The sequence below is a fragment of the Nerophis lumbriciformis genome, linkage group LG33 (genome assembly GCF_033978685.3).
Source record: "Nerophis lumbriciformis linkage group LG33, RoL_Nlum_v2.1, whole genome shotgun sequence".
NCBI lineage: Eukaryota > Metazoa > Chordata > Actinopteri > Syngnathiformes > Syngnathidae > Nerophis > Nerophis lumbriciformis.
Window position 1 is genome coordinate 1,645,591 of NC_084580.2, and position 27,070 is coordinate 1,672,660.

Below are 27,070 nucleotides of genomic sequence, written 5' to 3' on the forward strand. Positions count from 1 at the left end.
TTGATCATGCATTTGTATATTTTATTTCCTGAAAAAATGGCACCGATTCGGTGAAATGGCTCTTATGCTTTGGAGTCAATTATGTGGTGCATTTTAAAATGCGTCTTTGTCCCCCTGAAAGGTTAACCGAGGCAGTTTGATATTTGAGACGGACAACGACCAGCAGGTCAGCTCCTGGACCACGGAGATAAAAGAATGCATCAGCAACAGGTGGGAAACACTTTATTGGAACCGAAAGGTGTTTTATATGTGTTTATTATGACTCTTGAGCAATATCATGGCTAAATGTTGACATAGCTTAAAGTGGACCTCTGCAGATAGTGGACACCCATGCAGTGTGAGTTGGACTGCAACAAAAGGAAGTGTGGGACTGGTCTTGGTGCTCAGGAGGATATCTCAACTTTTCTCATTTTTGCAGATGTCCACACACACACACCACATGCTTACACTCATAAGGTCAAAGTTCATACTTAAATTCTGACTTAAGTCAGCTCACACCTCGGAGTAGAGACGTTTCACAGATGATGAATCATTTAGGAAGCAAACAGGTGCCACGTGTTCCAACGAACGTAGCGTTTACACAAAGAAACCACTGTAGTAATGTTTACCGCATCAGCAGCTAACAAACAACAATGGAGGTCTCTTGTAATTACAACTCATCATATAAGCACATTTCATCCAAGAGGAGACTAAGGCATTGTGGAAAATGGAGACTGTGGAATGTAATACTGCAGCATCCAGCGTGAGCTGGCATGTTTTGTTTACTTTTGTACTTTCTAGCCACGTATTCTCATATATTACAATCTTTGAACTTACTGCTTCAAGTACTAGAATTAGTGCTTGGTAGTACCTGCTTTGTCAAGTAGAGCTATCTAGTGGGCCTTGAAGTCTCTCTAGCAACTACTGTCATCATGAGCTAATGGTATAATGGATTATGTTTTATATAGTGCCTTTTTTGCTTCACACTGAAAGCCCATTATTTATTCACTCAACAATTACTTACTGTAGGTAAGCTACATTTGTAGCCACAACTTCTTAGGGGTGGTTGCTGCCAATTTGCACCAATGGCCTCCCCAACCACTAGGGAGAGGTATTGTTTACATTTTAACCGATACTACCACCAAATCGATACTGTAAAAAGGGTGCCAATGTTTAAACCGGCACTTAAAAATGAAAATCATTTCATCTACTTTTCTGACATTTAAGTTGAACGGACTTGTATTATAAATTCAATGATAACTAAGTAATACATTCAAAAATTAGAAATACAATCTACAACAATGTTGTAATTATTGCAGCAATGCAGAACATAGAGAATGTGCAAACAATTCTTACTTGAGTAGTAATGTTTACTTCACAAAATCCCAGTTGTTCCTGAACGTGACCTTGCTCGCGGTAACCGTCATTGGCGCATGATGAGAAAGTGCTTGGTTGTTGTTGTTGTAACTACTGGCTAGGCTAGCGCTGCGATGCCAACAGTGTTTAAGAGGAATGCTGTTGGCGTGTTTAAGTCGGCAAGAAAATTTAAAAAGAGTGCTTCTGCCGGGACGCTACGTTACTTACAAGACATTACTTGTTGCAAGTGGCTGAGTCTGCATTCATGTGGCACTGATATCTTCGTCTTTTTTCCGTCCAGTTAAACCGTATAAGTCTGCACTGGTGCCATTATGGAGCCGGGTTTCGGTGCCCATCCCTACTGATCACTAGGGATGTATATCGTTATGATTTTATCGATGCTGATACCAATATCGATACCGGTATATATCGGTACTCTTATCAGTACTATATATATTTGACGTAAATAGAGATGTGAAAAAATGCATTTTTATTACCATTTTTATTAGCACAAGAGGTTGTACACCACCAACATCTTTCAACATCTTACAGCAGGAAAGTGTTTTATCAACACCTGCTTTTTCAAGTCAACTTTGTCTGCAGTCCTAATGCAGTTGATACTGGCAGCACGGTGTAACAGGGGTTAGTGATGGTACCTCACAATGCGAAGGTACTGGGTTCGATTCCCGGGCTCAGGGTCTTTCTGTGTGGAGTTTGCATGTTCTCCCCATGACTGCGTGGGTTCCCCCCGGGTACTCCGGCTTCCTCCCACCTCCAAAGACATGCACCTAGGTTGATTGGCAACACTAAATTGGCCCTCGTGTGAGAATGTGAATGTTGTCTGTTTAACTGTGTTGGCCCTATAACTTGAGCAAGATTGGCAACTTGTCCAGGTTGAACCCCGCCCTCTGCCCGAGTGCAGCTAGGATAGGCTCCAGCAACCCCGAAAGGGACAAGCAGTAGAAAATGGATGGATGGGCATTCATGTAGAGAGCACAGACCTTTGTATAAAATATGGTGGTTGTGCTATTTTTAGCAATGTATGTTTTGATGCCACGCAAACGTGGCACGATGGAGTAACTAGAGAGACCTGACAGCAGATGCTATCTTGTTTCAGAGCAACCTCATGAATTATTATATTACTTCAAGGTTTCACTTTTTTGAGTGGAACAATATTGGCCTATGCATTACTGAATCGCTATGAGAACGGTTGATGAAGCGCTGTAACGGCGGTCGTGACTCGTGAGTAAGGCGTGTTCACTTCAAACTGACACTAACTCTTATTGGCGTGCGTGACTTTGAGGGACTTTTTGAGGAGGAAATATTGTCATGGTACAAACTTTTGTGTGGTGTTTCCTGATTTGTGATTATTCCAAACTGATTATCAGATTCCAGGGTTGGGCGCGATGGCAAAAAAGATTAGGATTATTTTTTCACATCATCCGATCTCGATTATTATCACCATTTTTTTTACATTGTTTTTAACCTGCCAGTTTTAAACCATCTGTACTAAAAACCAAATAAACTAGGAATTAGTTGAACATTTTATTAACATTCTGAGAAAATAAAAAAGCACAAAAAAGATGCATCAGTTATTATTTCAACACTGGTGCTCCAACTATAGTATTAGAAACTGTCCACTAATCATGAACCTACCAATGAAGATCGATGGTCGCGTCCACCACTGGCTAACATTAGCACTGTGTTTTTTTGTATTTTTTTTACACAGTTTTTGGATGACAAGTAGTCATTCAATTTGAAAAAGAAACATATCACCTGACATGTAGAAGTCATTTGGGAAATGTTTGGCTCTGTATTTTGGAGTTAGTTTCGTAGTTTGAGGTGGTTGCGTTCAGAGGTGGGTAGTAACGCGCTACATTTACTCCGTTACATCTACTTGAGTAACTTTTGGGATAAATTGTACTTCTAAGAGTAGTTTTAATGCAACATACTTTTACTTTTACTTGAGTATATTTATAGAGAAGAAACGCTACTTTTACTCCGCTACTTTTATCTACATTCAGCTCGCTACTCGCTACTAATTTTTATCGATCTGTTAATGCACGCTTTGTTTGTTTTGGTCTGTCAGACAGACCTTCATAGTGCCTGCGTTTCAACAAATACAGTCACTGGTGACGTTCACTCCGTTCCACCAATCAGATGCAGTCACTGGTGATGTTGGACCAATTAAACAGAGCAAGGTGGTCACATGACCTGACTTAAACAAGTTGAAAAACTTATTGGGGTGTTACCATTTAGTGGTCAATTGTACGGAATATGTACTGTACTGTGCAATCTACTAATAAAAGTTCCAATCAATCAATCAAAAGTGTGAAGGAAAAAAAGACCCTTTTTTATTTAAACCGTACATCCCGTCAAAAGCCTAAAGACTGACTGCACAGTTCCTGTCTTCACAATAAAAGTGCCGCTCCATCGCGCCTGCTCTTTCAAAATAAGAGTCTCCGAAAGCCAGCGCAAGCAAGCTAGCAAGCTAGCAAGCGACAGAGTTTGCCGCCAATGTATTTCTTGTAAAGTGTATAAAAACGAATATGGAAGCTGGACAAATAAGAAGCCAAAAACCAACCACTTTCATGTGGTATTAGACCAGGGGTCGGCAACCCGCGTCTCTAGAGCCGCATTCGGCTCTTTAGCGCCGCCCTAGTGGCTTTCTGGAGCTTTTTCAAAAATGTATGAAAAATGGAAAAAGTTGAGGGGAAAAAAAAATATTTTTTGTTTTAATATGGTTTCTGTAGGAGGACAAACATGACACAAACCTCCCTAATTGTTATAAAGCACACTGTTTATATTAAACATGCTTCACTGATTAGAGTATTTGGCGAGCGCCGTTTTGTCCTACTAATTTTGGCAGTCCTTGAACTCACCTTAGTTTGTTTACATGTATATTTTTCTGCGACTTTCTAGGACGTGTTTTATGCCACATCTTTTTCTGTCTCATGTTGTCCACCAAACTTTTAACGTTGTGCATGAATCCACGAAGGTGAGTTTTGTTGATATTATTGACTTGTGTGGAGTGCTAATCAGACATATTTGGTCACTGCATGACTGCGAGCTAATCGATGCTAACATGCTATTTAGGCTAGCTATATGTACATATTGCATCATTATGCCTCAATTGTAGCTATATTTGAGGTCATTTAGTTTCCTTTAAGTCATATTAATTCAATTTATATCTCATGACACACTATCTGTATGTAATATGGCTTTTAATTTTTTGTGGCTCCAGACAGATTTGTTTTTGTATTTTTGGTCCAATAAGGCTCTTTCAACATTTTGGGTTGCCGACCCCTGTATTAGACAGAAAGGAGGAACTATTTTTCCTCCTCCATTTGAAAACGTGGACGTTATCATCACTACTGTCTGATTACAATCAATGCAAGTCATCAGAATCAGGTAATACACCAACTTATATTCTTGTTTTCATGAAAGAAAGAAATCTATGTATTAAACATGCATGTATATTCATAAAAACACCTTTAACATGTAAACAAAAACGGCAAAATAAATAAATATAAATTATATACTGTATATATCAATGTATGTATATATATATGTGTATATATATATATGTGTGTATATATATATATATATATATATGTGTGTGTGTGTGTGTGTGTGTGTGTGTGTGTGTGTGTGTATATATATATATATGTATATATATGTATATATATGTGTGTATATGTTACTCATCAGTTACTCAGTACTTGAGTAGTTTTTTCACAACATAATTTTTACTTTTACTCAAGTAAATATTTGGGTGACTACTCCTTACTTTTACTTGAGTAATAAATCTCTAAAGTAACAGTACTCTTACTTGAGTACAATTTCTGGCTACTCTACCCACCCCTGGTTGCGTGTCGCGTAAGGCAGGCACAGAGATTGCCCCAAAAGGGTGCTGGCCCCTGACTGGAGGTGAATGTTTGTCTGTTCCCCTTTTCCTCACAATGACAGCATCTCAGTGACATTACGTAAATTTCCGCGACTTTCCACATTCAGATTCCGTCCATGATGCCAATGACGATTCCATAAGCCAAGTTATGGCTGACATTTACTTTACTGCCCTCAGCTGCGTGTGTAGCTCCAAGTTCGGTCATTCTGTTCATATCTATAATTCTGTTTACTTCTGCGTTCCTTGTTTGATCGAGTTAATATATGTTCACGTATATGCCGTGATCCACCTGACATTTTTCACTATCATCGATCTATGATGTAATCACCAAGCCTTATCAGAGCCTACCTGTGTCTTTTTATACCGATAGCCGTATGGACCTAACCTGACTCTCGCCAGATCCTTGTAGTTCACTGAGCTCCACACAAGGATCTGGGTTCGAGGGCATTGCAAACTCCTTCAAGATAGCAAAAAATAATGACCCAATCAGGATCGCCGGGCGGGATTTCATAGATGTGACAAACGCCGAAGTGACTGTTTGAGTCAAACAACAATGACAGCATGCAGCGAGGAGTCGTGTGCTGACATTGATTCTGCTATTGCAACTAGGGATGTCCGATAATATTGGACTGCCGATATTATCGGCCGATAAATGCTTAAAAATGTAATATCGGAAATTATCGGTATCGGTTTCAAAAAGTAAAATTTATGACTTTTTAAAACGCCGCTGTGTACACGGACGCACTGCCTTTGCGTGCCGGTCCAATCACATATTACCTACAGCTTTTTACACACACAAGTGAATGCAAGACATACTTGATCAACAGCCATACAGGTCACACTGAGGGTGGCCGTATAAACAATTTTAACACTGTTACAAATATGCGCCACACTGTGAACCCAAACCAAACAAGAATGACAAACACATTTCGGGAGAACATCCGCATCGTAACACAACATAAACACAACAGAACAAATACCCAGAACCCCTTGCAGCACTAACTCTTCCGGGAAGCTACAATATACACCCCCCGCTACCCCCTAACTTGAGTTGATTTATTTTGGAAAACCTTGTTACATTGTTTAATGCATCCAGCGGGGCATCACAACAAAATTAGGCATAATATTGTGTTAATTCCACGACTGTATATATCGGTATCGGTCGATATCGGAATCGGTAATTAAGAGTTGGACAATATCGGAATATCGGCAAAAAAGCTATTATCAGACATCTCTAATTGCAACTGTTTTGTCGAATCTATCGAATATTAATTATTTAAAAGATGTACAGAGAACTGTTTTGAAGGCATTTATCAACTTTTCGCTGTGTCGTTATCCAATATGTCGGCTGTTCTGTTTTGGATTTCCCAGCGTCGCTCTCATCAGCGTCACGGGTTGATTGCGATGTGAGTGGTTGAAGTAGCACGTCATTCAAGATAACGGACAAGTGGTTTATCCAATCACATACGATGATTTTTTTTACAAGGCCCCGCCTTCTTAAATACATCTCCTATTGAGAAGTCCCAGATCCTTGTGTGGAGCTCAGCGAACTACAAGGATCTGGCGAGAGTCAGGTTAGTATGGACCGACCCAGTTAGGAACCGGTACCACGGTATACATTCTGAACGACCACCACCAAACATTCACATTCATACTCTAGTGCGAAGGGGTGGTGGTGGGGGGGGGGGTGTTTGAACCACGCTTCTCCGGTATCTGGAAAATCTGCTCTACCTCCTGAGCCACTGCAGTCCAAAACACAACAGCTCTCTAAAGACCACCTTTAAAAGTATTTCGTATACTTCCACTTGCCATCACAATCAATTTCAGCAATTATTGTTCTTAATAAATGCGTATATGTCAAAATAATTAATATGTTTATACCTGATGTAATTTGATGAACGTAATTCTTTTTTAAAATCTTGTGTTCCTCAGTACCACTAGATGGCGTCCTCATACGCGGTTTAGAAAATCCACGCTCTAAACCAGTGTTTTTCAACCACTGTGCCGCGGCACACTAGAGATACAGTCTGGTGTGCCGTGGGAGATTATCTAATTTCACCTATTTGGGTTAAAAATATTTTTGGCAAACCGGTAATTATAGTTTGCAAATGATGTGTTGTTGTTGAGTGTCGGTGCTGTCTAGAGCTCGGCAAAGTAACCGTGTAATACTCTTCCATATCAGTAGGTGGCAGCCGGTAGCTAATTGCTTTGTAGATGTCGGAAACAGCGAGAGGCAGTGTGGAGGTAAAAAGGTATGTAATGCTTAAACCAAAAATAAACAAAAGGTGAGTGCCCCTAAGAAAAGGCATTGAAGCTTAGGGAAGGCTATGCAGAACAAGACTAAAACTGAACTGGCTACAAAGTAAACAAAAACAGAATGCTGGACGACAGCAAAGACTTACTGTGGAGCAAAGACTTACTGTAGAGCAAAGGAAGCGTCCGCAAAGTACATCCGAACATGATATGACAATCAACAATGTGCCCACAAAGAAGGATAAAAACAACTAAAATATTCTTGATTGCTAAAGCAAAGTAGATGCGGGAAATATCGCTCAAAGGAAGACATGAAACTGCTACAGGAAAATACCAAAAAAAGAGAAAAAGCCAATAAAATATGAGCGCAAGACAAGAACTAAAACACTACACACAGGAAAACCGCAATAAATTCCAAATAAGTCAGGGTGTGATGTGACAGGTGGTGACAGTACACCTACTTTGAGACAAGAGCTATATTGATGCATGCTTGGTTATGCTTTAAAGTCATATCCAACAATTGCGTTGACGACTTTTTACCGTCAACTGAGTTTCGTTTTTTAATGATGTCTGCTGGTGGTGTGCCTCCGCATTTTTTTCAACGCAAAAAATGTGCCTTGACTCAAAAAAGGTTGAAAAACACTGCTCTAAACAGCATCCATGTATGTGTCCTTCAGGTCGGCCGGTGTGGCCCTGGAGCCCCTCCCCTCCCCGGCTGACTGCTCTGTTTCGACCAATCACAGAGCGAGCTTCGATTTGGGAATTCAGAGCGAGTGGCGACTCGGCTCCTCAAACCTGGTCCCACAAGCACGTCCTGTAACAATTAGCTGTGTGTATCTTTTTGTCTTGTGTGTTTATTTCTATAAGAATTAATTCGACTTTTTACACCAAGTGTTTGACACCACGGCGTGTTTAGAATTGAACATGTGGCCCACAGGCTTGTGACATACAGCATGTAGACTGTACATACATCATATTTAAGCCAAGGAACATTTTGTTCAATGTATTTGTTCCTAAATGGAGCCCACGTTACCACGGTGTGAGCATCACTGCCTTCTAACAACCCGTCCTCCTTTCAGGCCCGGTCACCCTGACTCTGGGGGAGACCGTCCTCCATAAGACGGATCACTTCCTGTTTTCCTACCCATGGTTCCACGGGCCCATCTCCCGGGTCAAGGCGGCCCACTTGGTTCAAAGCTCGGGCGCAGAGGGACACGGCGTGTTCCTGGTGCGTCAGAGCGAGACACGGCGAGGAGACTACGTCCTCACCTTTAACTACCAAGGCAAAGCCAAGGTGCGCTCCGAGTGCAACCGCCTTTGTGATTATCCAGCGCTTCTGACTTCCTGTTTGTGTATGCGTGTGCAGCACCTGCGCCTGTCGCTGACAGACGGCGGACATTGCCGGGTGCAGCACCTGCGCTTCCCTTCCGTCATGGAGATGCTCAACCACTTCCAGCTCTCGCCGATCCCGCTCGATTGTGGAGCCGCGGGCGCCGTCACGCTGTCCAGCTTTGTGGTGGTGGGCTCCAATCCTCCATCACAAGGTGAGGCCCTCCCAACCCACCTTTAATGTCCAACTGTAACTGGAGTCTGCAACTAACAATTACTTTTTTAATCAATTACACATACAGTTATTTCTTATATGATAGTATGTACAGTCGGGATAAAAAGTTTACATGCACTTGTAAAGAACATAATGTCATGGCTGTATTAAATTTCCAATAATTTCTACAACTCTTATTTTTTTGTGATAGAGTGATTGGAGCACATACTTGTTGGTCACAAAAAACATTCATGAAGTTTAGTTCTTTTATGAATTTATTATGGGTCTACTGAAAATGTGACCAAATCTGCTGGGTCAAAAGTATACATACAGCAATGTTAATATTTGGTTAAAAGTTAAAGTTAAAGTTAAAGTACCAATGATTGTCACACACACACTAGGTGTGGCGAGATTATTCTCTGCATTTGACCCATCACCCTTGATCACCCCCTGGGAGGTGAGGGGAGCAGTGGGCAGCAGCGGTGGCCGCGCCCGGAAATTATTTTGGTGATGATTTAACCCCCAATTCCAACCCTTGATGCTGAGTGCCAAGCAGGGTTACATGTCCCTTGGCAAGTTTCACTGCAATAAGGCGCTTTTGGTAGCCATCCACAAGCTTCTGCTTGAATTTTTGACCACTCCTCTTGACAAAATTGGTGCAGTTCAGCTAAATGTGTTGGTTTCTTCTTGTTTCTTCAGCATTGTCCACATGTTTAAGTCAGGACTTTGGGAAGGCCATTCTAAAACCTTAATTCTAGCCTGATTTAGCTATTCCTTTACCACTTTTGACGTGTGTTTGGGGTCACTGTCCTGTTAGAACACCCAACTGCGCCCAAGACCCAACCTCCGGGCTGATGATTTTAGGTTGTCCTGAAGAATTTGGAGGTAAACCTCCTTTTTCAGTAGAGCCATAATAAATTCATAATAGAACCAAACTTCATGAATGTTTTTCGTGACCAACAAGTATGTGCTCCAATCACTCTATCACAAAAAAATAAAAGTTGTAGAAATTATTGGAAACTCAAGACAGCCATGACATTGTGTGTATATCAACTTTTGACCACAACTGTACATGTTGGAGTCTATGACTTGATTTGGACTCATTTCCAAAAGCTATTAAAGTAAATTGTAATAAAAGAAATAAATATTTTTAGGACGTAATGGTTTTGATTTACTACAAAAAGTACATTACCACACTAAAATATTAATAGACCTAAAGTGCAAGATGTTTTGTAAACACGACTTTCAGCGCAAATTAAAAGGATAGAATAGACTTTTATTCATTCCACAATGTGGAAATTCAACGGTCGCGGTGCAGATTACATAGTAAAAAACTAAAAAAAATTAGTAAGTAGTATAAACTTTATACTAGGGGTGTAACGGTACATTAAAAATTTGGTTCGGTAAGTACCTCAGTTTAGAGGTTACGGTTCGGTTCATTTTTGGTACAGTAAGAAAACAACAAAATATACATTTTTGGGTTATTTATTTACCAAATTTGCAAAATCTTCCACCAAAAATATTTTTCTTAGTGGAATATTTGATGTGAAGTAATCGGAACCTTGGATAGGTCAATAATTCATAATAACATTGATTTTGATTCAATATTATATTTTGAGCAATGACAGTTTGAAAGAAAAAAAACAGCTTTGTTTTATTTGTCAACATTGCAACTTTTTCTATATTACATTTAACCTTTAAGCTTTTTTATTTCACTTTTGTTATGTTTTTGTTTATTTTAATAGTATTTTTAGAATGTGCCGTGGGCCTTTAAAACATTAGCTGTGGGCCGCAAATGGCCTCCGGGGCACACTTTTGACACCCCTGCTATACATAATAAAAAATTAAATCTGATAAATCTATGGATAAAAAGCAGAGCCTGGTGACGCATGCGCGTTTATCATAACTCTCTCGCTCTCGCTCTCTCTGTCTCTGCCCCTTCCCCACGAATGCTGCTGCACGCACAATTTATTTTGTTTTTAGCATTCTTAACCCTGAACGTACATTGAAAATACACGCAACCCTAACTCAAAATGCCGGACATTTGAGGCATTTAAGAAACTCCGCCCTGACAGCTCCGCAAAAGAGGACATGTCCGGTGAAAAGAGGACGTATGGTCAGTCTATCGTAGCCCGTTAGCTGCTAGCATGCCGTGTGTTAAGCCTCGGTGTGCATTGTTTACACAACGTGCGTTACGCTACTTATATGTCCGTGTGGAAACTCGTTCGGTACACCTCCGAACCGAACTGGAACCCCCGTACCGAAACGTTTCAATACAAAGACACGTACCGTTACACCCCTACTATATACAATATAACACTAATATTGCACACATACACTTAGGGCCTGATTTACTGAAATCTAAATACCTCACGCTAAGCAGCGTGTGTCTGTAAGTAGCGTGTACTATTAGTGGGCATGTTGTGTGGAACTACTAAAACTGCGTGTGGAATTGAAAAGTGGCACAGACACCCACTATATTATCATGTAAAGGTGCTGTTTGCAACTTCCTTACAGTTACATTTTTCAAAGCAAAAGAACACCACCGGCTAGCTTATGTTACTATCAGTGGTTTAACGGAATATATTTGTTTGACAATTGCTTATATTCTTTAGAATTACAAAGTTTATGTTGTAAAAAATTTTTACGTCAACACGTACGTGCAGGGAGTGCGTGCACACATTCAAAATCAGTCCAAGAGAAGCAACGGACAATTTTCAGTCACGTTGTTGTGATGATAGAATATACATTCAATGACAGCTAACGCCAGCTACCCAAATGGCTAAACGCGTGCATGTGTTACGTACATACGTCATTACGTCATTACGCACTATAAGCCGTGAAAGAGCGGGATATTCTGTGCGAAATACATTGGAAAGTTGGCTCCCCTTAGGCATCTGTAAATGTTGCAAACTGCCCCTTGAAATGAGGATTTAGCGTGTACTATACGGGGCATCACCACGTAGAAACTCTCATTTAGTGCATGAGCCCAATATGAGCCCATCAACACAGACGAACGAGCGAGAATGCTCAAGTGATGGCAATAAATAAAATACAACGTCCGACATCGTTTTTCCAACTGGGTACGAAATGCACTTAGACATTCAATATTTATTTTAAAATTTTTGCTTACAGAGATGAGTCTTTTTTTGTTTGTTTGTTTATTTATTTAGGATGATAAAATTACTTGCCTTCCAATTACAGTACAACGGTAAACAATTCTACAGTAGGGATGTAATGGTAAACGGTATAATGATAAACCGCGGTAAAATTCCAGACGGTTAGTAATTCCATTGATATGTTTAATTACCGAAACACCGTCATAATTAATGTATTTTAGGCAACGCTGCTTACTTCCTGGAAGAGAAATCGCTGCAGCCCAAGCACATGCGCATTAGCGCTGTTAGGCTTGAGGAAAAATGGTGGCAACTACACAGACTTTGCTCTGGAGATGTTCCCTCCGAGTAAACGGAGCCGATTGTTGTGCACAGAACTGGAGATAGACGCATTTGTCCCACACAAAAAGTATACATCGGAGGAGAAAAATATTTGATGTTCTAGTTTCATTTTGAAAGTACAAAATTGTGTCCTTCATTCAGCTGCTGTGACTGAGAGTTAGCATGCAGCAGGTGATGTGTCGTGAACATTGCCACAACTTCTTTAAAAATCTTTATTTTGTTTACTGGGTTGCTCACTCGTCCTTTATTTTACTGATAACTTTGTCAGTGCTCCAATAACATCAATACTAACTCAAATGTTTTGTCATTTCATCGAATTGACCGCAGGCTGTGTTGTCAGTGAGCAACAAAGATTGTGTATTTGACGTGAGAGGTATCACTCCTGTTTATTTTTATTGGTCAAACTGTTGCACTGAACCACGTGGTGTTGTTAAACGAAGCGTGTTTATTTGACTTTGTCTTCATTAGCCAAACTGCTTATGTTGATATGAAAAAGTAAACACCATGTTTTTTACACTCCACAAAGTTATTACTTTTAAAACCATTCATGTAACACAGCATTTTGTTAATGTCTTATCGTGTATAATTCATTCTTAAACAACATATTTCTGCTCAAACTCTTAATGGATCTGTCCCGATACAGCATGTACATGTACACACGATTAGTTCATGTAAATGCACATAACTTAAAAAATACCTCTCTCTATGAAAATGTAAAAATAGAGAGCTGACACGATACTATTAATGAACAAAAACACAAATATTAGTCTTTAAATATATGGTTAACGTTTATCTATAGCCTTTTTATTAGACATTACAAATTACATGATGGCGTCATGTACACATAATGAATAATCCTGATTAATAATCCTAATTTCAATATTTATAAAAATAATCCTAATTATTATTTTGGCCATAACTGTGCAGCGTTACATGTAAGACTAGATTTCATACGACAAAAAGTGCAATTGTGTCCATAAATTGCCATCTTGCACAATTTTCACAATTATTTCTATTTATTTATGTTATTTAGTTTCTGCCACATTACTTTGTTTAGAACGCTTGCGTTGCTTTCATATGCACATTCAACTTTCTACTTGAGGTACATACATACATTTTGAATGTGTTGTCTGGGTTTTAAAATAAAACGTGGTTAAAAGATTTCAGTATTAGTAGTTTTTGAAAATTTTGAGCACATTAAAAAATATTGCGATAATAACCGTGATAAGAAATTTTCATATTGTAATCCTTTTAAATGATTACTTGCATTATTTTTTATTACCGTTTGATTCCATGACATTATAATCACTGTATAGTTCACTCGCAATTTTTACAGTTTTATGTACAAACCCCGTTTCCATATGAGTTGGGAAATTGTGTTAGATGTAAATATAAACGGAATACAATGATTTGCAAATCCTTTTCAACCCATATTCAATTGAATGCACTACAAAGACAACATATTTGATGTTCAAATTCATAAAGTTTATTTTTTTTTTGCAAATGATAATTAACTTAGAATTTCATGGCTGCAACACGTGCCAAAGTAGTTGGGAAAGGGCATGTTCACCACTGTGTTACATCACCTTTTCTTTTAACAACACTCAATAAACGATTGGGAACTGAGGAAACTAATTGTTGAAGCTTTGAAAGTGGAATTCTTTCCCATTCTTGTTTTATGTCGAGCTTCAGTCATTCAACAGTCCGGGGTCTCCGCTGTCGTATTTTACGCTTCATAATGCGCCACACATTTTCGATGGGAGACAGGTCTGGACTGAAGGCGGGCCAGGAAAGTACGCCCACTTTTTTTTTTACGAAGTCACGCTGTTGTAACACGTGCTGAATGTGGCTTGGCATTGTCTTTCTGAAATAAGCAGGGGCGTCCATGAAAAAGACGGCGCTTAGATGGCAGCATATGTTGTTCCAAAACCTGTATGTACCTTTCAGCATTAATGGTGCCTTCACAGATGTGTAACTTACCCATGCCTTGGGCACTAATGCACCCCCATACCATCACAGATGCTGGCTTTTGAACTTTGCGTCGATAACAGTCTGGATGGTTCGCTTCCCCTTTGATGACACGATGTCGAATATTTCCAAAAACAAATTGAAATGTGGACTCGTCAGACCACAGAACACTTTTCCACTTTGCATGAGTCCATCTTAGATGATCTCGGGCTCAGAGAAGCCGGCTGCATTTCTGGATGTTGTTGATAAATGGCTTTCTCTTTGCATAGTAGAGCTTTAACTTGCACTTACAGATGTAGCGACAAACTGTATTTAGTGTCAGTGGTTTTCTGAAGTGTTCCTGAGCCCATGTGGTGATATCCTTTAGAGATTGATGTCGGTTTTTGATACAGTACCGTCTGAGGGATCGAAGGTCACGGTCATTCAATGTTGGTTTCTCGCCATGCCGCTTACGTGGAGTGATTTCTTCAGATTCTCTGAACCTTTTTATGATATTATGGACCGTAGATGTTGAAATCCTGCGATGAGGTGGCGACTTGTCCAGGGTGTACACCGCCTTCCGCCCAATTGTAGCTGAGATAGGCTCCAGCGCCCCCCGCGACCCCGAAGGGAATAAACGGTAGAAAATGGATGGATGGATGGATGTTGAAATCCCTAAATTTCTTGCAATTGCACTTTGAGAAACGTTGTTCTTAAACTGTTTGACTATTTGCTCACGCAGTTGTGGACAAAGGGGTGTACCTCGCCCCATCCTTTCTTGTGAAAGACTGAGCATTTTTTGGGAAGCTGTTTTTATACCCAATCATGGCACCCACCTGTTCCCAATTAGCCTGCACACCTGTGGGATGTTCCAAATAAGTGTTTGATGAGCATTCCTCAACTTTATCAGTATTTATTGCCACCTTTCCCAACTTCTTTGTCACGTGTTGCTGGCATCAAATTCTAAAGTTAATGATTATTTGCAAAAAAAAAAATGTTTATCAGTCTGAACATCAAATATGTTGTCTTTGTAGCATATTCAACTGAATATGGGTTGAAAAGGATTTGCAAATCATTGTATTCCGTTTATATTTACATCTAACACAATTTCCCAACTCATATGAAAACGGGGTTTGTATGAAATATACATTTTGGAGAGAAAAATTGCAATTATATTTTTTCAAAATGGTGCAGCCCTTCATATGACACTTTCCAATAATACCTAATGTAGAAAATTAAAGCAATGGCAGATCTAGTTTTACTGGTGCCCTGGGCGAGACCTCCTTTTGCCCCTGAAAATGTGGCCATAGTTGTTGGAGGTTGAGGTTCTTAGTGTGGCATTCACCTCTTTTCCCCCTTCTGTCCCTCGCCAGGTCAGCACCGCTGGAACTCCGAGCCCAGCTTGGCTCACTGCAGCCTGTCTCGCAGCCAGCCGCAATCTTCCTCGTCTACTTCCTCTTCCTCCACCTGCGCCGGCAGCGCTCATGGTCCCGGCCCGCAGCCGTCTCCTCGCGCCAACGACCCGGCCCGGCCCCCGTCGGCGACCACCCCCCTGCGTCGCAGCGAGTCCATGGGGAGGCGACCGCTGCTTCGCCACAGCAACCCGCACCCCCCCGTCATCTCCCAGCGAGACTCGGACTATGAGCTGGAGCCCGAGCGCGGCCGCAAGCGGGCCATAGACAACCAGTACATGTTGCTTTGACCTCTTATGGAGCTGAGGCGCAACTGCAAGAGAATGTGTGATTCCTTGTCTGATTTGGGAGGCTGTCAGGGGCGTCCACAGTGAATGTATGTCAAATGTTCTTTTTTTTTTTTTTTTTTTTTGGGGAACAGTCTGGGCAAGCAAAGAAAACATTTTTTTTATTGATTTTATAATAGCGCTAGAAGCTAGCAACTTCCCAACCAGCAGGGGGCAGCAAAAGAGCAGGAGTACCCGCCACAATACAATGAAATGCTAGCTTAGCACGAGTCAAAGGTGAGTGCTGCACTTTTATTTATGATCCACAATGAAGTGGGATGCATTTTGTTGTTATTTTGCTAGCTTTCTGGGCTTCTCTTTTAAGAATACCATTTATTTTTTGGCACAACTCTTATGTAAACGCAAACCCCTTCCCACTCTTGTTTTACAACACCCTATTCTTTTTTTTTTATAGCACATTATTTTATTTTGAGGTGCTTTTGGCGAGACATAGAATGGGATCAAGATTAAGAAGTTCCGTCAATAACGTCTTAGTTGCGTCGACAGCACAAAATTCAACTTTTTATGTTTGGGGAAATTGGAATTTAGACCTACTTATTAGGGAATATTAATGGCCATAATGATCAGTCAATTCATTGAGAATGGTACTGCACGACTTGGCCACAACCAGCAAAGGCGCTGTTGAGTCAGTGTCACGTGACAACATTTCCCGTTTAAGGGTCATAAATACAAAAAAAGAGGAGACAAGAAATGTTGATAGGTTAGTGTTTTGGGGGGGGGAAGCTTGGTGGACTAGTAGTTAGCATGAGTGTTCACTATATTAGAAAATGACATAACATTCGAACCCAAACTCCTAATATTTCTCTGAAATGTGGACCGTCACATCTTCCAGTGGTGTAGTACCAGGACTGACGTGTTGGAAGCGCAGTGTGCTGTAGGCCCAAGATGAGTGCCGGAAAATAAACCGAAGAAGCCACGCTAATACATCTTTTATGTCCACCCGGGGGGTTATTTATTGCCGACTCTATCGCATTCCTTAGCACTAGTGTATCTGCCATATATTAACGAGTTGGTCGTCCATTTTTATAAAGTATGAATATGTCGCCGTACATTTTTTTCTTCGTTACTTCAGGCTTCTTCAGTCAGCTCGCTTCCTGATTGGCCATTGTCATTCCACGTGACCAGCCTGACGTCTAGCGTGTTGACAGCATTATTAGTATTTAATATGACGTCATATTCCCATCCCTTTTAATCGACGCTTACTTAAAATCCATTTAAAGTTGCTACAATGAACTAACGGACTCATTTTTTTTAAGTTCGTGCCCCTTATGTGCCTCATGCTGCGTTCAGTTAAAACCGCCATTACTCTTTAGACTAATCATTGTAGTCAAGCATTAAGTTGTGTAAAGCGCCCCATCACTGCTCACATTAACAACTAATAGCAAGAAAAAGGAAGCCATTCTTATTCTTTGTTCAATAGACCTCACCACATCCATGTTTTCTGCTAAAACCAAAAGCGCTTTAAACCAAAGCAAGTAAGCATTTTCCTGGGAAAATGTGCCTTAAAAATATAAGCTTTATGTTGGTGGAGTCTGCGCTTAAACACTAACGTCCGATTTAGTTTCACCGTTGCATTAATTATCCGACCAACTTTCATGAACTATTCCAATAAAAGTGACACACCAGCTGATGTATTCCAGCAACTGTAACATGTTGACCAATCAGGAATTTCTCTTTACTACTAAGTGGATACAAAACAAAGAGTGAGGGTGTAGGAACGTCGAGCAATAATAATTTATAAACTACCATATTACATTTATAACCTCACACATAGAGATAATTTGTGGGTTAATGTATTTTGGGGGGCTTTTTACAACAGTTCCTCTGAGGTCTTTCTTTCTTTTATTTGCATCAAATGCCCTCTTTTTCATTGTTCTCCTGCTTTTTTTCATTTGTATTCCCATTTCAAAGTTTCGTTAGCCCCCATCCCATCATTGTGCCTTTATTTGAAGAAAAATGTCCAAATGACTTTTTTGTACGTGTTCTCAATACTGTTTGTGTTTTTACCTCAGCACTGTAAAGCTCCACCTTGACAACAACCACGAAGCTTCCTAAAAAAACACTTGTGTTGTCTTTGCAATCCATTTCATTCAGCCTTTTAAATTATATATCAACTGTATATCTGACTATTTTGTAAAATAAACCTAACCAGACTAAAACCTTACACCATCCATTTTTTTGCTATATTCCTATAAAAAAAACAGCAACAAGACAATTCAGTTTTTAAAACTTTTTTTATTTTTAAATTTTTTTTGGCTCATTTTTTAAATTATTTATATTATCTACAAAGTAAAAGTTTTAACTTAAAAGTTACATTAGGGTCAGGTGAGAAGTGGGTTCTGATCACGGTCATATTTTTTATTTTCATAAATAACGCTCCTCGTGTCCTCACAACTTTGTTGTAGTTTTAGTTTGGTTAGAAACTTGTCATGAAACAGCAGCAGCAGCACTCCTGAAACAGCAAGATTAATACTGTCTGTTTACCAGGCGCAGACAAGTTCGGGTGGAATTCTTCTTGGATTTATAGATTAGTTTTCTCACTTTGTGATCGGCCCCTTGTGGCAACAACACATCACTGCATCACCAACTTGTTAACATTCTCTTATTGCCTTGTCTGGGAGGAAGGAGGAGGAGGAGGAGGAAGGTAAGATAATATGAAACATGAGGATGATGAGCTAAGAGAGGTGGTGGTGGGGGGTGGGGGCAAGGGGAAGGGGAGGAGGAGGAGGAGGGCTTCTTGTCTCTTCATGAATGAAATGTTTCACTTGAGGATTTCAGCTCACTGGCGCCCTCTATCTACAGCTGCTGCTGGTGATGAGGCTGCACTGTAAGTCAAACAAAGGAAAGACAAATGAGGACTTTGTGGACTGAAGAAGTGAAGTAAATTATATTTATATAGCGCTTTTCTCAAGAGACTCAAAGCGCTTTACATAATGAAACCCATTACCTACATCTAAACCAGTGTAGGTAGCACTGGGAGCAGGTGGGAAAAGTGTCTTGCCCAAGGACACAACGGCAGCGACTAGCGGGGATCGAACCTGGAACCCTCGGTTGGCCGCCCAAGAAGAAGAAAAGGGTTACCTTGTGGATGTGCCAGGTAGGAGAAATGTGTGGTGGAAGAGACGGGGATGTGGTTGAGGGCCGTCTGAGCCATGGGGGCCTGGGGGCCTCCCGGCGGGCCCTGGGTGGCCATCAGCATCATTGGGGGGTGGGCGGAGGCTGGGTGGTGAGACGGCACCATGCCAGACTGCATGTGAGCCTGATGGCGACAACACAGAGTGTGAATGACTCAGTGAGAGTGGAAGCGAGAGACAAAGCTGCCAATAGAAATGATTACGCCTTCTCTGAGTGGCTTGAAATGTGTCAGCGCTTACACAAATACTACAATCACAGCTTGTGGTGCGTAGTAAACGTCACTGTGAGATCCGTCTACAACATCGGGTCTTACTCACGAGCAATGACTTCTTGCTAGAGATTGACACGACTTAGTGTTCCAACCATGGGAAGGAAGAAGGTGAGTGTGAAGGACAGGAAGTGGATGATATTCATTGAATTAAAGAAATGAAACGTGTCTGCATCGTACTGAGCCAGCAAAGAATGTTAAAATAATTCTACCAGCAGACATTTATCCATTCAAGAATGGAAAAGCTGCTGATGGTGTGTTTGACAGAGAAGCAGTCACTGTAGAAGTCCACTCTGACCCGCGCGGCCGGCGGAGGGACTTGAGGCACTCCAACGTGGGTGTGATTTTTGAACATTTTCTGGACTTTTTCAACTTTTCTCCCCCACGTCCCCTGTGACTTTGCTGGGGGCGTTTGGACATGTTGGGCACCCCTGGACTCGCGCGGCAGGACTTGTGGGACTCGAATCCGGGTGTGATTTTTGAACATTTTGTGGACTTTTGCCTACTTTCCCAACTTTTCTCCCCCACTTCCGGTGTGATTTTGCTGGGGGCATTTTGGACATGTTGGGCATCCCATGTTTTGCCCCTCCAAGCTCCCTCTCTTTGTTTATAATGCCCATTTTCTGCTGGATCCACCCTCTGTTTTGTGCTTTCTTTTTTTTTTTAAATTATTTTATATATATATATATATTTTTGGCTGCAGCTGTGACTTATACTGTGACATATCTAACCCTGACCCTAGCCCTAGGTATTTTGGACAGTATTGGGACTTTTGACCATTTCAACAGGCCATGAAATGGTTGCAAGGGGGTGTCCCGTCGCTGCAGAAGCCCACAAGAGGGCTCCAATTCCCCGGGGACTCGCGCTGGACACCTCGGTGATCCCATAATACGCGAAACTGTTTAAAAAGACGGCCCGGCCAAGCTGTGCATGCCTCCCCCTCTGCTGCTGCAGAAGTCCCCAAGAGGGCGTTTTGCCCCTCCAAGCTCCCTCTCTTTGTTTATAATGCCTATGTGTGCTGTGCATTATGTCATAAAACTACTGTAGTTGTTAGTAGTACATTGCATTGTTTGTCCTTTTGAAAGGCATGTGACATGTTGAAACTGTGCTGTTTGGAGGGGGTGGGGCACCAATTCATTGAAATGGGAGATGTTTATCCAAGGGTTAGGGTTTTTATTTAAAGAGCTCCGTCACAGAACCAAAAAGTTGAGGTACTGTACTCGTAAATAGAAAAGTATGTTGTTGTATGAGGGAAATGCTTATTTAATAAATACTAGATGCAAACAGTGCATCGGGAAAGTGTTGACAGTGCTTCTCTTTTCCCACATTTTGTTGCGTTTACAGCCTTACTTCAAAATGGAAGACATTTTGGTCGTCAATATTCTGCACACAATACACCATTGTGAGAATGTGATTGTTTTTTTTTAAAGATTTTAGCAAATGTATTAAAAATAAAAAACTAGGATCACGTTCGTAAGTATTCACAGCCTCTGCCATCAAGCTCAAAAGTGAGATCAGGTGCATCCTGTTTCAACTGATTGTTCTTGAGATCTACAACTTAATTGGGGTTTGACTGTGGTAAATTGAGTTAATTGGACATGACTTGGAAAAGCACACACCTGTCTATACATAAGGTCCCACACTTAACATGCATGGCAGAGCACAAACCAAGCTGGAAGTTGAAGGAATTGTCTTTAAACGTCTAAGACAGGATTGTCTAGGGGCACAAATCTGGGGAAGGGTACAGAAAAATATCTGCTGCCTTGAAGGTCCCAATGAGCACAGTGGCTTTCATCATCTGTATAAAACCACCAGGACTCTTCCTAGAGCTGGCCGGCCGTCTAAATTGAGCGATCGGGGGTAAAGGCCCTAGTCAGGGAGGTGACCAAGAACCTGATGGTCACTCTGTCAGAGCTACAGCATTCCTCTGTGGAGAGAGGAGAACCTTCCAGAAGGACAACCATCTCTGCAGCAATCCACCAATCAGACCTGAGTGGGCAGATGGAAGCCATTCCTTAGTAAAAAAGTACACGACAGCCTGCCTGGAGTTTGCCAAAATGCACCTAAAAGACTCTCAAACTATGAGAAACAAAATTCTTTGACAAAGATTGAACTCTTTAGCGTGAATGCAACGCGTCATGTTTGGAGGAAACCAGGCACTGCTCATCACCAGGCCAATACATTCCTACAGTGACGCATGGTGGCATCATGCTGTGGGGATGTTTTTCAGAAGCAGGAACTGGGAGTCAGCATAGAGGGAAAGATGAATGCAGCAATGTACGGAGACATCCTGGATGAAAACCTGCCCGAGAGCGCTCTTGAACTCAGACTGGGGCGACGGTTCATCTTTCAGCAGGACAACGACCCTAAGCACACAGCCAAGATATCAAAGGAATGGCTTCAGCTAAGGCTGCACAAGTAATCAAATTTGAATCGTGATCACAACTTCGGCAGCTGGATTAAATGAGGACGATAGTCGGTGATATTAACATCTAAAAAACAGGCTCCACTGCATGACAAACCAAGCACGTTCACTGCCAACCACCAGGGGGCGAACAAAAGGCCGTGGACTTATGTGAGAGGAGAAGAGTGAGAGACAGAGGGTGAAGGTAGGTCGGCTAGCAGTCCCCGAAAATATTAGGAATATTACCTCGGGGTACTGTGTGTAGAATTTTGAGGACAAAAATTAATTGATTTTATTTTTGAAAAAGGCTGTAACATAACAAAATGGGGAAAAATTGAAGTGCATGAATACTTTGTAAAAAAAAAAAAAAAAAAAAAACGTCACAAGGGAAAAAAAGTTAATTATAAAAATTTAAACCAAAATATTGTTCGTTTTACGATTGTGAAGTCAAAATATTACATGTATATTACAGGAAGTACATGACTTTAGAGAAAAAGTACCGGTAGTAATATCCAGCGAAAGTTACTTTAAATATATTAATAAGGTAAATTAATTGAATACATTTTATTACTAGAGTTATTACATTACAAAAATGAATTTATAACCTTATTAGAAAAACAGCTAAAATAAGAGGAATAACATTAATTACAGTATTTAGAAAGGCATAATAGTTTGAATAATCCATCCATCCATCCATGTTCTACCGCTTGTCCCTTTTGGGGTGGCAGGGGGTGCTGGAGCCTATCTCAGCTGCATTCGGGCAGAAGGCGGGATACACCCTGGACAAGTCGCCACCTCATCGCAGGGCCAACACAGATAGACAGACAACATTCACACTCACATTCACACACTAGGGCCAATTTAGTGTTGCCAATCAACCTATCCCCAGGTGCATGTCTTTGGAGGTGGGAGGAAGCCGGAGTACCCGGAGGGAACCTACGCAGTCACTGGGAGAACATGCAAACTCCACACAGAAAGATCCCGAGCCCGGGATTGAACTCAGGACTACTCAGGACCTTCGTATTATGAGGCACATGCACTCACCCCTCTTCCACCGTGCTGCCCCAGGTTGAATAATAATAATAATTATTATTATTATTATTGTTAATAATAATAATTTTATTGTAGTAAAATGAAAAAGTGAAATATATTTATATAGCGCTTTTTTCCTCTAGAGCAGGGGTCACCAACCTTTTTGAAACCAAGAGCTACTTCTTGGGTACTGATTAATGCAGAGGGCTACCAGTTTGATACACACTTAAATAAATTGCCAGAAATAGCCAACTTGCTCAATTTACCTTTAACTCTATGTTATTATTAATAATTAATGATATTTATCTTTGTGGAAACACTGATCATCTTAATGATTTCTCACAATAAATATATATAGAAACAGATAAATATCAATATGCAACACTTTATTTTTATATTTTCTCTAAGTGCACATTTTTCAAATTGAATATTTTCAAATGATCACTTCTAAGACAGTCTTGTGAAATCACAATATCCCATTTTAACTAGCTAGCCACTAACATTTTTTAACAAATCATGAATTACTTTGCACCATGTTTGTAGAAATAATAACTCATGTAAAATACAAAAGTCAACTCTCAAATCTTTAAATAAATCATGTCACACTTTGAACTGGACACCAAATCTGTTATCTGTTTCTTTGTCAGTTAGTGAAGACCAAGTCTTTAAAATATTTTCTTGGATTTTCAAATTCTATTTGAGTTTTGTCTCTCTTAGAATTAAAAATGTCGAGCAAAGCGAGACCAGCTTGCTAGTAAATAAATAACATTTAAAAAGTAGAGGCAACTCACTGGTAAGTGCTGCTATTTGGGCTATTTTTAGAACAGGCCAGCGGGCTACTCATCTGGTCCTTACGAGCCACCTGGTGCCCGCGGGCACCGCGTTGGTGACCCCTGCTCTAGAGATTCAAAGCGCTTTACATAGTGAAACCCATTATCTACATTTAAGATGCATTCAAACCAGTGTGGACAGCACTGGGAGCAGGGGTACAGTGTCTTGCCAAGTACACAACAGCAGAGACTAGAATAGCGAAGGCTGGAATCAAACCTGGAACCCCCAAGCGACTTGCACGGCCGCTCTACATTATGAGCCACAATCTAAATAAAAAAAGATGTGGTACTACAAATATTTATTGAAAGTATTATTACTTCAATAATAATAATAATACGTTTCATTTACTTTTCAGACATGTTCAAGGTGAGAACTTTAGTGGTGGCTAAAAGACGCTAGAATGGTAGAAAGCGGTCAGCGTACCTGCTGCACATGGGCCATGTGGTTGGGATTATAGCCATGCTGCACCTGCTGAGGGTGGATGTAGACGGTCTGCTGGGCAGAGGGGAAAGACGCCTGTGGTGACTGGGGGTTGGGGCCCGGGGTCATGGATGGAGGCGTGGGGGCTAGAGCGGAGTACATCTGCTGCTGAGGCTGGTTGGCGAGGTGGAGGGCCTGGGCGGCGGCTGCTGCTGCTGTGGTTCACAAGAAGAAGGTAGGTTCACCTCAAGGAGAAGACCCATTAAGACGCAACGGTACTCACCTGCTGCCGCCTGAGGGTGCTGCGGGTGCTGGACTGGGCTGGCGGCAGGGTGGCTGGGGGGACCTCCATGCTGAGGGGGCCCCCCTTGCTGACCTTGGCCTGTGGGTGTGGCAGAGGGCTGAGGGTGCTGAGGGTGAGGGTGCAACGTGGCACTGGGGTGGGTGTACTGCTGGGGCATGGGGCAAGAAGACACTGGTGGGGACAAAACACAAACGACCCATGAAACAGAACCTCATCAAGATGGGACTACCGGTACAAGGGCGAGGTAGGGGGCGGGACTTACCATACATGGTGTGTGTCTGCTCTGGGTACTGTGTGGTTGAGGAGGACACCAAGGTGGGCTGGCCGTGTGCGTGCGGCGCCATCATGCGGGCGCTGCCTTGCATTACGGGACTGAACACATGCTGCGCCTAGAAGACACACACCTTATTTTAGCTTGTTCTCTCTTGTGTGCGTGCGTGTGTGTGTGTGTGTGTGTGTGTGTGTGTGTGTGTGTGTGTGCTACTTGCAATATAAATCATTCCTATTACAATTAGTGATGGGCAGCTTTTTATTTTTGAATCGATATCGCTATTCAGATGTGATAATAAATGTCCATCCATCCATCCATTTTCTACCGCTTATTCGCTTTGGGGTCACGGGGGGCGCTGGAGCCTATCTCAGCTACAATCAGGCGGAAGGCGGGGTACACCCTGGACAAGTCGCCACCTCATCGCAGGGCCAACACAGATAGACAGACAACATTCACACTCACATCCACACACTAGGGCCAATTTTAGTGTTGCCAATCAACTTATCCCCAGGTGCATGTCTTTGGAAGTGGGAGGAAGCTGGAGTACCCGGAGGGAACCCACGCAGTCACGGGGAGGACATGCAAACTCCACACAGAAAGATCCCGAGCCCGGGATTGAACCCAAGACTACTCAGGACCTTCGTATTGTGAGGCAGATGCACTAACCCCTCTGCCACCGTCAATTTGAAAAAAACAATAATAATCTAAACTAATTTAAATTCAACACTGAGCTGTGCTGCCAGTTATCTTTTCTTACACTTCTGTGTCTCATTTGCAAGTACTGTATTATATAGTAGTCTTTGCATGCACTTGCAATTCCAAGACATTAGATGGCAGTAGTGTACACGTGTTTCCATAGCCTGGAGGAAGTCTTTGCCATGAAGTGGAATATGCCACTCCTGCGAATTGTTTAAACTGTGATTATTGCAATTATCACACACCAGCTGTCTGATTATAATGTGCATCTTAGTTGTACTTATGATTACTAAGTTCTCATGTGTTGAAATCGCCATGTAAAATCGCTAATGCTAATTGGTAACATGTCTATAGCGAATCCAGGGAATTAGCATCAAGCTAGCACACCCTTACGAAATTTTGAGCGCCTTCTTCCTGCTTTGTTGGCATGGAAAAAATTGTCACATTACCTAGAGGCAGTCTGGCTAAGTCCGCTCTGAGTGCTTGACTTGGCCGAGTGCTCGAGTGACATGTCAACAAAAGGTAACAATATATGGCAACAATACATTTTTACATTAATTGGTACCCGGTAGTACCGAAGGACTTAGGTCAGTATAAATACAGAATTTTGTACCCATCCCTAATTACAATACGCGATTCAGTCAAACTACAAAGCGATACGGTATGATGGCATTCACTCCATTATGATGCAATAAAAAGCTCTGATTACAATTCAATACAGTATGATACGAATCACTGATTACGATGAATGCCATAGGATTATCCTTGTTACAATGCAATACTTTGAGATTTACTGCAGTTATCGGTGACACGATTCACAATTATACAGTAGGAGAATTGAAATTGAAATTTTAAGTTTCCTTGAAAGCACCTTTATTAGGTTGACTTGCAAAACATTTGTTTACCACAAAAGTAGCACAACCTTTAAGGTCAGGAAAAATGCTGTTAGTAAGGTTTTGCTCCACAGGTTAATCTGAACATATAGCTTTCAGGCACTTTTCAAATTTTTTTTCTGCTATGTCTCTGCCAAAGTGTGTGTTGTAAAGAGGAGTTACGATGCATGCTGCCAGACTTTCATCATAATTTGTTTATGAACGGAGGAGAATAGGAAGCAGCAAATACACCTATGTGGCGGGGTAAATTTAATTTGTTTATAAATGCCCATCCATCCATCTTCTACCGCTTTTACCTTTTTGGGATCGCGGGTGTTAATAAATGTCTCTCTCAAATTAAAAAACATAAAGAATGTGTGCATATGTGATGTAAGCCCGTTGGACCATATTAAAAGTTGTCATGTCTTTAGCTTTAGCATTAAATATACGATTCCTCGAGGCAGAGAAAATTACTTGGATTATTTTTTGTAAAGAAGTAATAAGGTAGTATTAGCTCTGGCCAACTCACAGTTGTGTCGATGTTTCAATGACTCGCCTGCTGATGACGTCAAAGCGTGAAAAATGAAACGTATCGTCTTCTGTTTCTCCCAGGTGTACACATATTACGATGCAGA

General features: G+C 41.2%; 2 protein-coding genes across 19 annotated transcripts in view; one reads left to right on the top strand and one right to left on the bottom strand.

Moving 5' to 3' along the window:
- The window catches only part of sh2b3 (SH2B adaptor protein 3), a 122,500-nt gene extending 104,134 nt beyond the window's left edge, over positions 1-18,366 (top strand). Inside the window, exons 4-8 of the mRNA XM_061928233.1 lie at positions 122-210; positions 8,173-8,324; positions 8,575-8,789; positions 8,862-9,039; positions 15,817-18,366. Coding sequence (XP_061784217.1) covers positions 122-210; positions 8,173-8,324; positions 8,575-8,789; positions 8,862-9,039; positions 15,817-16,145 — 963 coding nt within the window. The 3' untranslated portion in view covers positions 16,146-18,366. The remainder of the gene's footprint in view (positions 1-121; positions 211-8,172; positions 8,325-8,574; positions 8,790-8,861; positions 9,040-15,816) is intronic.
- Positions 18,367-18,417: 51 nt separating this feature from the next.
- The window catches only part of atxn2 (ataxin 2), a 42,026-nt gene continuing 33,373 nt past the window's right edge, over positions 18,418-27,070 (bottom strand). For 11 of the 18 annotated variants that reach the window (XM_061928231.2, XM_061928222.2, XM_072912110.1 and 8 more), the window contains 4 exons: positions 24,859-24,985; positions 24,576-24,767; positions 24,296-24,507; positions 18,418-19,461 (listed from right to left, as the gene is read on the bottom strand). In XM_061928231.2, the coding sequence (XP_061784215.1) occupies positions 19,225-19,461; positions 24,296-24,507; positions 24,576-24,767; positions 24,859-24,985 (768 nt within the window). In that variant the 3' untranslated portion in view covers positions 18,418-19,224. The remainder of the gene's footprint in view (positions 19,462-24,295; positions 24,508-24,575; positions 24,768-24,858; positions 24,986-27,070) is intronic. The other 7 variants (XM_072912113.1, XM_072912115.1, XM_061928228.2 and 4 more) reach the window with 4 other exon arrangements.